General features: G+C 29.7%; 1 protein-coding gene across 5 annotated transcripts in view; it reads right to left on the bottom strand.

Moving 5' to 3' along the window:
• Positions 1-14,539, bottom strand: part of LOC116767795 (plasma membrane ascorbate-dependent reductase CYBRD1) — a 38,461-nt gene that overhangs the window by 12,384 nt on the left and 11,538 nt on the right. The window contains exon 1 of one of the 5 annotated variants that reach the window (XM_032658290.2): positions 6,906-7,151. The exons of 3 other annotated variants lie outside the window; for them this stretch is intronic. In XM_032658290.2, coding sequence (XP_032514181.1) covers positions 6,906-6,937 — 32 coding nt within the window. In that variant the 5' untranslated portion in view covers positions 6,938-7,151. Of the gene's footprint in view, positions 1-3,643; positions 3,679-6,905; positions 7,152-14,539 lie in introns of those variants that run through there. One more of the 5 variants, XM_061527210.1, reaches the window with a different exon arrangement.

Here is a 14,539-nt window from a genome sequence, read left to right as displayed (position 1 = left end):
AAGATCGAAACCATCAATCTTTATTATATAAAATTTATGAAAAAAAAGTTGTCAAGCCGCCATATATGAATTAAAAAAAAACGCCTGTACATTGTTTTCTAAATTCAAAATCGTTTCAAATGTGAAAAAACGTATTGTAAACCTAAATTTTATTGCATTGATTGTTTGAAATACAATCCGTAATACACTATGCTAATATTTAAACCGAATTTATTGTATACCGCCGATTTGTAAGACCTTTATCAATTCGTTTTGCAAAATAGAATTATTATTACATTATTAAAATTGATCGACATGACACGCGTTCTTAAATAAAACTGTCCAAGTTGGACTTGTTTCACGACCAGTGTGGTACGATACCAATTAAACAAAGTATTCTGTCAATGACTCTGTTCTTAAATTGATCTCAAACGAAGCAATTCTATTTTTAGTTCGATAATTATATTTTATAAGAACATTTCATTGTCAATTTAATTTAAATTATTTATAGTATTTTTATTTGAGATTTTTCTCAATCCATTACGAGGCTTATTTGAATAATGTTTTCTTTGGTTAATACTTTTTTTACATTTTACACATAAGTAAGTTCCTATAAAATTGTAGAGGAAACAATCTAACAATGCATTAATACTTTTTGGTTTGTAGTTGATTAAAAATGTTCTTGAATATTCCTAAACAATAAATCACAGATTGTCAGACTTTTAACTCAGATGATGTCTTATATAATTTAAATTTCCATCCTGATAAGCAAAATTCCTGATAACGTATAATATATCGCGACCTTGCAAGTAGACAGTTTAAGGTAGACGCTGATTGTTTGAGATCAGATAAATCTACAGCATTGCAGCAAAACTTGATCTTCAATACATACGAGTTTTAAAAATACCTTGATACACATGTGTATAATTATTAACTCTATTTGAGAGAATGTTTAAATTGAGCTCAATTTCTTTGATAAATAAGACCCACCACACTAAATGTTAAATAATTAAAAAGTCATAAATCTTAATTACATTAATATATTTTATGATACTAAAAAGAGGCTGCATGACGAAATACTGTTATAATACTGAGGCGTATATTCATAGACATAAGACCTATATTGTTATGGAAATTTCAAGTAACTTAAGACAACATTTTTCCAGCTACCTTCTTTTCTTTTCAGTACTTTATCAATTTTCTTTTTTCAGCTCATATGTTTTGTGAAAAATATCGATGAAGCTAAGACCAGTATATTTGTTTGTTGTGCGCAAGTAAGACAGTAGGTCATAATGAGGAATGAACTATCAGATTTACGGTACAAACACCTTGTATGGTTTATTCATAACCATGGTTCTGGTGCGAACGTGATGTTATTTCTTATTCATGCCAAAACCGAGAACTCGTCAGCTCGGACATCGATTGTGTCGGTTCATGGTGACCATGGATTATAAGAAGTAAATGTTATTTTATTAGAAAATAAATAATGTACATGAAGAATTTTATTACTTTAAACTAGCATTTGAAAAATTTTTCTTCATTTCGTCCAAGTTTGTTGAACTCGGTTATCGAGAATTAGCAACAATTTATTTTATTTATAGCCTAGTCTCCTCTTTTATTAAAAGAAATATAACCTTATAATATATGTATTGACATAATTGAATTGTAGATGCGAAAGTTATGTGTGTTTTTGTTGCTCAATCACATATAAGCTACGTTACAAAACATTTTAGAATGATATTTTCTACCTACGCTAGAATAGCACATACTTGCTGTTACGAGAATCTGAACAGCCCTGCGATGTCGGAAGATGCTTGCAATAGTCTCGAAAATACCTCAGATCACTTTCTACATAGCTCTATCTATTAAGATGATCAGCCACGTAACTGGTATGTCATAGAAATCGGTTATATCTACTAATACGGGATGCAAAACTACTAGCAGATTGCATTTTATGTATAAACACATACTATTACTTTGAAATTCTAAAAAAAAGTCTTAGTTCATAAAAATAAATTTATCTTCACCTAAAAAATTACGAAGGCAAAGAACCGATTTTAATTTTTAATTATTTTCACAGACCCTCGCATCCAGCGCCGAAGATAATTGCAAAATTAATTTTAAATTATTCTGTATACTATGGGCAAACGAATTCAGGGAGACATTGTTGCCGCAATTTCTTTTAAATATTAAATTGTTATTAATTGAACCTTTAGACATATAGAAGAAAAATACTTTTTCGGTGTACATTAAAAATTAATTTTCAAATACTTATACTACTTTAATTGTTCTACTATCGGGGCAAACGAAATCTCGGTACGTGTCAAGTTGTGACTAAACTTGCTTTATAGTTGTTTAACGACTAAAGTAACGACTTGTCGCCCAAAGACAATTATACAGTTAACGTACACTAGGAATACATAACCAACGAAGCACTGACGACTAATTTATAAGACTATATTACAGGTATTTTACCTGTTTTTATATTTTATCCCCTAGGTTTCCTTATTTCAAGTTTCACTCATATATAAATATATCTTTGAATCGTTAAATCGATGCCATAAGCATTAATGGGGAACGATTTCCGCTAATGTTTGCTTTATTGCGTACTTTAGAATTGCACAAGCGTTTTATACGGACCACAAATCGTTGTATTGGTTGACCTTTATCTCTGTCCAAGTTAGCCAACATTCCTATCACCAAAGGATACAGGTTTTAAGATGTTTGGAATTATTTATTAGAAAATTTACTAATTTTTTTTTTTGACAAAGAAAAGTTTTTAGGTTTATCCAATCACGATAAAGATATTAAAAAAATGCAACTATAATTATATCTATTTTTACTAAATCTATGTTGATTTAAACAAATAACTACATGTCTCTGACTAAGACTTCGTTGTATTTTGTAATTTATAAATAATAAAAAATAAATATAAAAAATATATATGTTCGATTATTTAGAAAATTGTTTTTTCATCGCAACAGAGACCAATAATTTAATTCTCAGAAATGTAAAGCATATGTTGTATATGAGATATAGAAATTCTAAATAGCTTGCAATCTTTTTACCCCCACTCTACTTTGGGGTTTCAATAGATTTTGACACGTACGTAGAACGTTATTAACGTTTAAAGCAGAAAACGGACCTCGAAGATGACAATTTTCTGATAACGATCAATTTAGTTTATACAAATAGTGTGTTTATAACTTGAAAACAAAAAAAAATCAACGCTCCGTAGTATAAAACCCCTCAACCCTTAAAACTAGAGATTGAAAAGATACAGATATATGTATATACAAGCCACAGAACCCTCCTTTCAACACAACCGAGTAAATGCAAAAGTTTCGAGGTATTCAAAAGAAAAGTAAAGAAAAGAGGAAGCATACATTTTCATATTAATTGCATAGGTTTGAGGAAAATTCCAACCCAAAATAAACGTCGCATATACTTCAGGTTAGAATTTTCCTCGAACAACTCGACCAAAATGAAAACGGCATACACTCTGGGAAAGGTACACGTTGTAACCGCACATTAGTTCATCATTGGGATTAACAATTTAGCGAAACACCGGCCCCGACAAAACAACAATAAACGACACACACTGACTCACACTTGGAAAGTTTGATGGAGGTAATATGTAAAAATAAAAACTCTATAAACATACCGCAATTTCACGTCCGCCATAAGGAACACTAGATATTTCCCGAAATACGGCAAATAAATATTCTGTACGCAGGTTTTCATGGGTTTATTCTATAAAAAAAACTTCAACCGAAATAACCTCACTACAGCTGAAAACGACACTCGGCTTCTAAAACACTTGAGTCAATGCAGTTGTACTTACAAATTATATATAAAGGTGTCGTATTTCAATGTTACAGTGAATGTCACTCATGTGTCTGAATAATAAAAATTACTATTATGTTGAACCTGAAGAAGAAGCCATTTGTTAAGAATTCTAAAATATATTTATGAAAAATCACTCCACTAAAGCGTATATAATCGGTTTCTTTGTCATAACTCTTAAAATATCGAAATACCTAGAAAACGAAGACTTAGTAAAAATAATTACGGAATTTACGAATAATATAAAATTTTATAAGTGAATAAATTTAAATATTCAAAGTTTTAATATATTTAATATACTCATATAATATACATTTAAAAATAATTCACACTAAATTGATACATTCATGTCCGTCCTTAATTTCCAGGCTTACAAAACATTGCATAACAAATACAACGGAAGTAGCGAATCACAACATTAGGTTGAGACTTGAAACTTAAAATCTTTTATATGTATATTCATAGAGTATTATGGAAATGCGGGCTGGTGCATTATGAATTCATTGGGGCTTCTGACAGCGTTTATACGTGACCAGCTTTATGTTCAGCATGAGATTTTACTTCATATCTAAAAATACTTTGGAAATTGAGACGTAGTATCAAGTGGAATGTTTATTTACGTACACAAGACGCTACCCGCAGTTTCTTCTAGGTTATTATTTTCTTTATGACACGTCTTAGTCTACCTTAAATTTCGTCTTCGTTGTTGGGTATAAGTTCTGTAAAACATCTCATGAATACGTAAATTATATCAAACTAGTATGCAATTTAATTTGACATAATGAGTGGAAATTTTCATTTTATTTATATCGTTACAGCAAGAAACATTTATATGTCGAAACGATAGTAACTGCGTACCTATGTAACAAAATGCATCTAACAAAAATTACTCATCCTAACTAGAATTATTTAAGGTTCCTGTTTTACATTAAAATATTTAAAGATGAATCAATATTTTTCCCGGTCAAGCTATAATTTAAAAACGGGTCTATCGATTTTATTCATCTTTTTTAAAATGTTTTCAATACTTCGTAGAAGGTAGGAATTTCTTGCGTTTAATAATCAAGAAAGTTACGCATGAATTTAGTTAATTTAAGGAAACCTTATCGGGCGAAACGTATGGGGCGATTTAAAAAAAAATTAAGATATGTAGAAGGAATTATCTCTTACCAGGGTCCCAGTGGGGAGTGAGGATGATATCTTTGACATAGAAGTCAATCGTCCGTTAGATCTACTAGTAGCAACAAGCATACAAATAACGAAAGACTACACGCGTATTTATCCCCACGAATTAAACCCAAGTTGAATAGGACAGAAAATGTATAATACCAACGGTTTCATTAGCAATACGAAATAAATGTATAGGAATATCCTTTAAGCAATAAATATTTCGCCAGCATTCTACCCTTCACCGTAGTCACTTTAAGACTTCATTCATCGACTTAGTTATTCCGCATTCCAACGCAGAGTGGTTTGTAAATGAATTAATATCGATGAATAGATACAGATTTGACATTTGTCTCGACAAATAATCGATTTAATTTTTTTTTTTTTTATTGTTCACTGCAAACTTTTTGGTTATTCATATTATTTTGTTTATACTTTTACTATGTCTAAATTTATGTGATTGAAAAAACAATATAGGAGTTATAAACATTTATATTTCGATAGTGTTCAGTAAATACCTATTTCTATATACAGAATCTCATGACCTTTCAAATGTCAAATTTTATGTGATTATAATTTTATAATGATCAAACGGAAACGAGTCACAGACATCTAAAAACAAATTATAATAATGGGATATTTCATAAATAAACAGTTCGAGGATAGATTTCAGAAATATTACGTAATTTATAATGAAGATGAAAAAGATGATAAAAAATCTTTATATTCAGAACAAAGTTATGAACTGAACCCTCAGTAGGTACTATATTAATTGTACAATGAAGATAATGACTTTAAAGTGTTTGTTTCCGTTAATTATAACAAACGAATCCATTTCATCTCTTGATAAGAAACTTCTGCTGTCCATGGACTTTACAGACTTTGTGGGTGTATTGGGCTAGCAATTGTGAAATATTGGTACGAAATATAAATTTTCAGTGAATTCAGAATGGTATATGAAAGGATAAATTAATTTATAACAAACATAAAATCTTCATTAAGTATCTATACAATAAAAGCTTCCTGGGCAACCTCGAAAACTAATACTTTTCGTTAACCGTAACTCTCAAACTAAGGTTCACATTTACGATCTTTATTTAAGTCATTAAACAGCTTCAGCGTTTGATCTGGTGGTGTGAACTAGATCGGGACGTCGCGCGAGCTATTAAGGTCACTTGCAAATTAAGCCTCTTTATGACTATTTATATAATGTATTGTGACGTTTTGTGCTGTTTTTTTAGTACACATAAGTGTTTTAAAACAAGTGCAACCTTTAATACTTACTGATCGCGACAATACATTTAAAATATACTGCCAGTATACAGCCATACTTACCTGAAAACAAACAAAAAATAAATTACTTCGTGTCAGAATGTTAATACACAAAATATAAACATTTTGGTGTGCTTGTATCAAGAAACAAAACAATGTTTCTGCTGCCAATGTAATTTTCCGCCAAACATTGCAACTTGTTCCAAAACATTAATCGCTTTTATAACACATTCATATATGTGTACGAGGCTTATAAACAGTAATGTCTAATTAACGTAACAGTGTATTAAGCGCCTTACAATACTTGTTTCGTCCTTCATGACATTTTGGTGGGTGATGAATACAATTGTCATTATCAGATATAACATAGCATAGCAATACACCATCGGAATATAAATACATAATCATGTCACAGATAGATAAACAATGTCGATGTTTCTACCATGGTATCGTGGGTTACATCGTTCGCCGAGGAATGTCATTGTCTCAATTTTGATATTGTTATGACGCTTAAAACTTTCCTTCCATAGCTTTTTTCCTTCAAAAGCTTAATAAATAAAATTATTAATTATTCTATTTTACGGAAACAAAAATACTGAATATTTTTGGGCGTAACCATTAAAATAAAAAAAAATACATACGGCCGCTGTTTCAGTTGATATCTCTGACGCATCTTGTCAACAGCTGATTCAACTATCACTTCAAGTAATCACCGAATCACATGAGCCATGAACATCAAGGATAGTTTGAATTAATTAATTGAACCAGCGGGTGATTCTCGTGATACAATTGGATATAATACGCGAAGTTATCCTATAAACGCTTTATTATTAAGTAATACCGCAGAACGTGTATCGGTTGGTGGATGGGGAACGCGACTGCGGCCGGCGGCTGCGCCCGCGCACCTCTGACACCAACGAGCCGTATCAAACACCAGTACAGTGCAATCAATTTATGCAAATTATCCACGGGATGGAACTGGACCTATATAAATTGGCTATCATGAACGGGAACATAATAGATAATATAAGTGGTTTTAATAGAACCATTTTATATGTGTATATGTATAAATATATATGTATAACTTAATGTATAATCCGAATATAACGGTTGGGACTAGTGCACCAAAAGCACATTCGTTTCCCATAACCGTATCTAATAGAATTAAAACCGTAATAATTCCGTTACAGGTTCGACTAGTTATTGCGTAGCGATGTATAAAGTGGTGTCAAAATTAAATTTTCGTACTAAATAGAGCATTGTCACCGGCCGTTTGATCAGCGGTTACGGTTTGGTGAGCTTGTTAAGAAGCATTGAATACCAATACTTTAAGCAATGCACGAAATATTACAAAAGTTACGAGTTTTTCGAGTCCTCTAAGGAATTTTGTCCGTTTCACGTACAACCAAAAAGCAATAAAGGTTTCCTTAAAAAGTGTACTAGCTCTTAATTTTCTAACCACTATTTAAATTATCAAATAGATTCCCAAAATTGTCTGTGAAGTGTAATTAGTTCAAACTGTTTTGCATAGTTCCTACTTTTAATTACGGACCAAAATTATTTTATTCCCTTTAAAGCCCTAACGAAAAACTTTAGCCATTAGCCTAATTCTTCATTTCCTTCGTGGCTTTCTAAAAGTTAACGCAAAGGATGCTGATTTTAATTCCTAAGAAAAAAAAAACAAGTTGCTTAGGTTAACGAAGTATCTAGATATTCCGCACCGTTATACATTTTAAAAGCTATATTTGGTATTTTGATTTTAAACTAAGATTTAAACGATTCAAAATATTGTTATTTATGTTGACAGAATAATTATTGCTTGGGACAAAATTTATAACTACTAGTAAGTGATAAGAAAATGTTTGCATATCGTTTTAATATGTAAAATCAGACATTAAGTTATTGTTTTAATTCGTTCGCTTGCAATTTAAATAATTTTAGCGAAAGGACATTTTATCGTATCTAACACGAACATTACTTTATTAGACAAGTTAAATAGCCAAATATATTAAAATATTCTGCAAACACTAAATAAACTATTAAATGTAATAAAATAAAATAAAAATTCCCTAAAATAATGATTTAAAAGGCCACGTATGGCATTTTAAATGTTACTTGAAACTGCGATTTAATCACTGCTTGTTATTAAATTATTTAACAATTTAAGTAATGCAATATTTATTTTATATCCGAAGTTTATCCACCTGAATATGGATATATATTATAAACTAAGTTACATTGTAGATGAGCAATTCAATTAGAATTGCATTTTAGAAATAGTCTGAAGGAAAAAAAAAATATATATATAAAGTATATTTTTATCTGACGACGCCTATAAAGAAACCTTGCAACAATAACAAGCCGCTATATAGAATTAAATTTAACAAAACACCCAAAAATATACCTAGCTTACAATTTTTTTAACAATTTTGCTTCCACAACACAATTGTTGGACTGATTTGGAAGGAATTAAAATATATTAACTATACAGATAATTATACTTGGCACCCAAAAAAAAAAAAAACTTAATAAATTAATGAAATACAAATTTTGTGTTAAAACAAAAAGTAATATGTTATTATATAATATTTAAGTTACATGTTTTAGAGAAAGGCACCAATGAAAGTCTTTAAACCGCAGCATCATCACAGCTGTTAATGCACTTTCATGTATGTTCGTAATTCCTGTCATAAAACGATTTAATGAGTGAATCATGCAAATAACAAAACACTAGCCATTTGGATTGTGAATTTTTAATATGTAGCTGTTACCACGACGTAATAATCTTTTAACTATTCACAGTTCACGGTTACATACGGAATAAGCTCACATCAAAACTATTAAGTTAATTCAAACGGACAAATTATTTTATATAAAAATACGTTTTTGTATTATGAACAAGAGAATTGATCTAATACAACGAAACAAATGTAGGACAAGTGATTATTGTGATGTAGTATTATTTATCGATTGTTTATGATATAAGTAATATATGCTATAAAAATAATCCGATTGACCGAAGCCTCAGTAATGGCTTGCGGATGAATTGAATTAAAACCTACCATTTAATGTCTATCCCCAATTAAAATCCTAATAGAGATAATCACATTACGGTCTAACATTTCAGATAATCTGAAGATTATGTACAAAAGCACCTAATACGAGTGCACACTGTTTAACGACATACTGAACGTGTCACGAATTTTAATATAAAAATTTTAGATGACATAAAAAAGTAGATTTTTTTTCTTCATCTCATGACATATACGATGATCAGATATTAAGTGAAGTATTCGGTGTTTACTACGTCACTGTGCTTACATTTTGTTTTAGTTTCAAAAGAACAATAATGTTGAAACATAAAGAACTGTTTCCATTATATCTATTTACCGGACTTTTCGAAGTTTTCCCCTATTCGGAAGATTTCTAAGTTAAAGAGAAACAGCGTAACACACTTAGTGGTATAATGAGCATAAACTTCATGTGCCAATATTTGAGTGCCCAAGTTTTATCTATTGAAAACTTCTATAACTTACGAAGCATATTTTATGACTATTATATATAAAAATAGTTTATTTTTTCATTTCATTAAATAGAAATAAATATAATATTAATAATAATCTTGAATATTGTTAATATTCTAATAGACGTTAACATTTTATTTAGTAACGTACTTTGAGACTTTCTTTCCCATATTTTTAAGCAGACTTCCTTCCACATATATCTTTAGATAAAACAAGGAGACATTTACCATAGAAAATAAAACAATAAATGTTTTACTTCTTATTATTATTATATTTGTGAAACGAGAAGCTTTCGCTTACGTAAAGTGAGCATCACATATATCTCAGCTAAAACCTCATTTCCACATCGCCTTGAGACAGAGAAAGCGCCTCAAGCTATTACCCGTCTACATTCACGTATTTTAGTCAGGAAAAGCATTCCACTGTGAGATTTACCTCCAGCGAGAGGTTTCTTCATCAACCTGACCACCTGTATTTACCAGGTTTTTCATGGTTTTGTGATGTGGTTTTATGAATGAAACACCTAAGCTTTTATTTTCAATAATGCTTAAAATACAGAATTCAAGGTTACTACAGAAGTGACTATAGTAGTATATTATCGAAGTCGGTAAAATAAAATGTCTCACAACTCACAACAGTCTTTAGCATTAACAAAAAATCCACGTTTTGTAAATAGTAAGGTCACCAGTATTTACAGGTAGCTTGTTTGAAGATCCTTGTTTGAGATTTAATATTTAAATTTATCAGTGACCTCGTTTTTTATCTCTTCTAATTAAATATGTCCCTGTTATCATATCTTGCAGGCATTATTCAAGTAACCATTACTTTGAAGTAACTATTTATTATATTTAACCTATTTTTAGGTATTACAACAAAAAATAGGTTAAATATAATAAAATTGTGCTCAACTTTTAGTCTATTTCTACTTCTTAGTTTAAAAAACCTTATTTAAATACAAATGATAATATGTTTTAATCGTTATATTCCAGCCAGGAAGGTTTTCACATAAATTTTTTTTAATAATATATTTTATATTCTCTCATAATTTAAAATAAATTGAACTGGTAATTTATGTTTCAGATAAAAAAAAAACAAGTATTGCGTACCCAGTTAAAGTAAAACCATTACATAATTTTTTTAAAAGCCAGAGTTGATAGAAAACTAATTCCTCCTATTTCTCTACTTAAACAAAGACAAAAGAAATCTACTTTAAATTACACAATGACATCGCATTAAAAAAAATCAACGATATGTACATATATAAAAAAAAATTCTCCTTATAAAGAGGAAAACCTTATAAAGTAAATCGCTAGCTATAAATACATATTTTGCATATTATTATAGTTAATTGAAGTTTCCAATACGTTTGAGCGGATGCAAGTGAAATCGAAATCGTTAAATAAACCCCTAAGTTAGAAATGTCAGTAATAAAGTAACACAAATTACTCCGTCTTCGGTTCAATGACATCCACAATTGCATAGACTCGTAGCGTTTGTCAATGTAATAGGACGCTATTATTTGAGGACGCGTGGATGAAACAAAACACCATACGACGTAAATGAATAAAGAATTTAAAAACATCCACGGATTTATCTTACAGTAACAGGATGTTGTTTGAAAGAAAAAAAACAAACAAAAAAATCCGTATTTCTTTCATAAATGTCATTTTTATTTTCTTATATTATTTTTTTTTTTAATAAAATTTGTAGTGAACGAAAGAATTTGAACCTATGTCAAAATGGTTTTCCGGCTGTCTGAACCAGCCGGTCCGTGCGGCGGACATTTTAAACCGGGCAACCCCAGGATGTGAAAATCATTAGTTTGCGCTATAGTACAATTTACAAATGGATATAATTTATTATATAAACCGAAAAAATATATTTTTTAAGAAATGTTATATTAAAAAAATATTTAAAAAAATATAATAGACGACTACATTTTATTTTAAATAAATACGCAATACAAAATGAGACAAACAACACATCCTGTTAAGTCTGAACATTCAATTCTGTCAACTGAAAAGATACAAAAGAATGTGATGTAGAAAGCACCGTAATATTTTATACGTTCTAATGGAAATATAAAATTTCATGTAAGTAATAAAAATTTCGCAACTGTAATATTCAAACAGAAAAGAAAGAACGAATTATTAATTTTAATAAATATTGTTTTCAATACAACTAGGCATATTTACGACGGGAAATATTTCGAATTTCGAATTTCTAATTTCACTGACTATTTCAATCTGGAACAGCAAAATTTTATTCAGCGCTTCATTTTATTTTCACTAGAGACAACATGCCTTTGTCTTCGTCCGTAATTTCATGGCACTGAAATACATCACGCGAGATTTCAAAATATTGTAATCTATTTTCTTGAACGCTGATTTTTATTTATTTTTAATAACGACATTTCTCACAATTATGTACATGTACATTGAGACACTGACACTTATCTGTTATTCTTATTATATCTTCACAAGACATAAAACTCTTTCGAAATGTTTATTATATAATTCGAGACAGTAAGTATTGAGTGGGTGTTGAAGATAAACATTTATTTGATAAGAAGGAAGTGCAGATTGAATCAAGGTCTGATTCAATGAACGATGTCCGTTCTAATGGGGATAAAGAAATCTGCATTGAGCAATTATGTATTAACATGAAAACATTCAAAGCTTTGACCCGTCAAACAAGAAATAACACGTTCGAAATTTAAAAAATGAAGGAAACGTGAATTTAAAATAAAATTATATTATTTGTTCTTCTTATGAAAGCCGACAGATTAAAAAATTTACTTTTTTGGTGCGAAAGATTTCAAATGAGGCTTTGATCCTTCTAAAAAATCAGAACTCTAAATAATTATATAAAAAATATGTAATTATGATCCAATAGCGTGTAAAAAAATGTTCAAATCCTCAACATTAACACGAACCAAATAACCCAAATCACATTACATAGAACAAATATATTGAAATGCTAAACCTCTACTCCCTTGTTATATCAATAATTATTACTATTATATTTAAGTAATGGCAGTAGCATAGAGTCTTGCCACTATTATTTGTAAACTTAAATATTTGTTTTCAAATGATCCTCGTACAAACCGTTAAAAGAATATTAAAAGTTTGTGTGTTGCCAAATTTTAAATCATGTTTTACTACATTGTCAATTAATTGTTGCATTTATAAAAAAAAAAATCGAAATATATTTTTTTATTGCATGAGATTTCTATATCTTCATATTCATTTGAACAAAATAAATATATATTTTAAAGCAATATCACTATAAAAAAAATATTCTCTGCAATCGAAGAGAATACATTACGTCTGTGAGTTGATATATTTTAACTAGGTTTCAGCCCCTAGGGGTTATATGTAACACTACTTTCTATTCCCACTGGATATTATACGAAGCATTCTAGAAGAACTTGGATGAAAGAGTTTTGTATAATGGCAATTCCTTCGGTTGGTTAAATCACAAATATATACTTCATTTCTTTCAATTCAAAAAGCCACGGGTTCAGAGTTTTTATCTTATATTATCTCGTCGTAACTCCCAATATCGAAACAGTACAAAATGAATGATAAAATCTCTTGTAACTTATAAGAGATTTGTATAAACGCTTTACGACGATAATATCGCCGATGTTCGAATTATTTTCAACTTTCATGGCTTATTTTTTCATCTCACTTTATATCCCAATCTTATGATTTGAGTATCATGAGATACAAAACAAAAGTAATAAAAAGATTTTACCGTCGACTTATGATTACTATACACAAAAAAAACAATCATTGAAACGAGTAGGTATATATCTTTTTTAAACATCGGCTTTAAATAAAAAGCCTTTTTCTGTTGGTTACGGAAGTAAAAAATACTTGACTCTTGCTGAAGGTGTTGGAATTATGGATGTGAAAGCGCTTTTAGTTTCACGATTAATCCTCTAGGATCTCTTAAAGCGCTGAGTTATGCAAGACCAAAGAACTCTTTCTGACTTCTTCTGAAGAAAAAGGTCAAGATCTTAGCTGCACATACACAAAAACAATATAACACTATTACGATAGAAAATATCTCCTTTACCGGTTCTTAGTTAAATAAGTATCAAAGTGGAGCGAATTACGAGGCAATTATGTACATATTTCTGTTATATAATGTATACCTGCGTAATTAGATCGCAATGCGAGATATTATATTCAATGCCCAAATATGTCGGGCATGTAGATTGTACTATATATATTATTAAAATTAATTGACAGAAAAATGTATAACTACCTTTCATTTTAAATAGTTTATACTAATTATTATTATGTAATATTTAATTAATATTTTCAAATTTTGTTATTTTTTATAACATTATAAAAATTATATTTGTTGTTACCGATAAAATTGCAGGCCGTTTACAGATATTCATTTCATGTGAAGCGAACGTTGATAGGTACTTCAAAATGGCGGACGATCTGTCAAGTGCATAGCCAGACTGGTTGCGCCCTCATCGCTCTCGATTCTCAACTAGGACTCGACGGGTTTTATAAAACGAACGATTTATTTAAAGCAAAAACTATTAAAGCAACCGCATCCGCTATTTGGTGATAAGAAAGTCGATATCTTCGGAATAAATTAGTTATTTTGTCACTACGGTTAGTTACTCAATCAATTCACTTTTGTTTTAAATAATTTGCTATATACAATGCTTAGTTTGTTAAGCTTCTAATGTTTAATATAATTAAAAATGTAATAATTTCCTTTAA

The sequence above is a fragment of the Danaus plexippus genome (assembly GCF_018135715.1).
Source record: "Danaus plexippus chromosome 9 unlocalized genomic scaffold, MEX_DaPlex mxdp_24, whole genome shotgun sequence".
Classification (NCBI taxonomy): domain Eukaryota; kingdom Metazoa; phylum Arthropoda; class Insecta; order Lepidoptera; family Nymphalidae; genus Danaus; species Danaus plexippus.
This window is presented reverse-complemented; position numbering and strand designations above follow the sequence as displayed.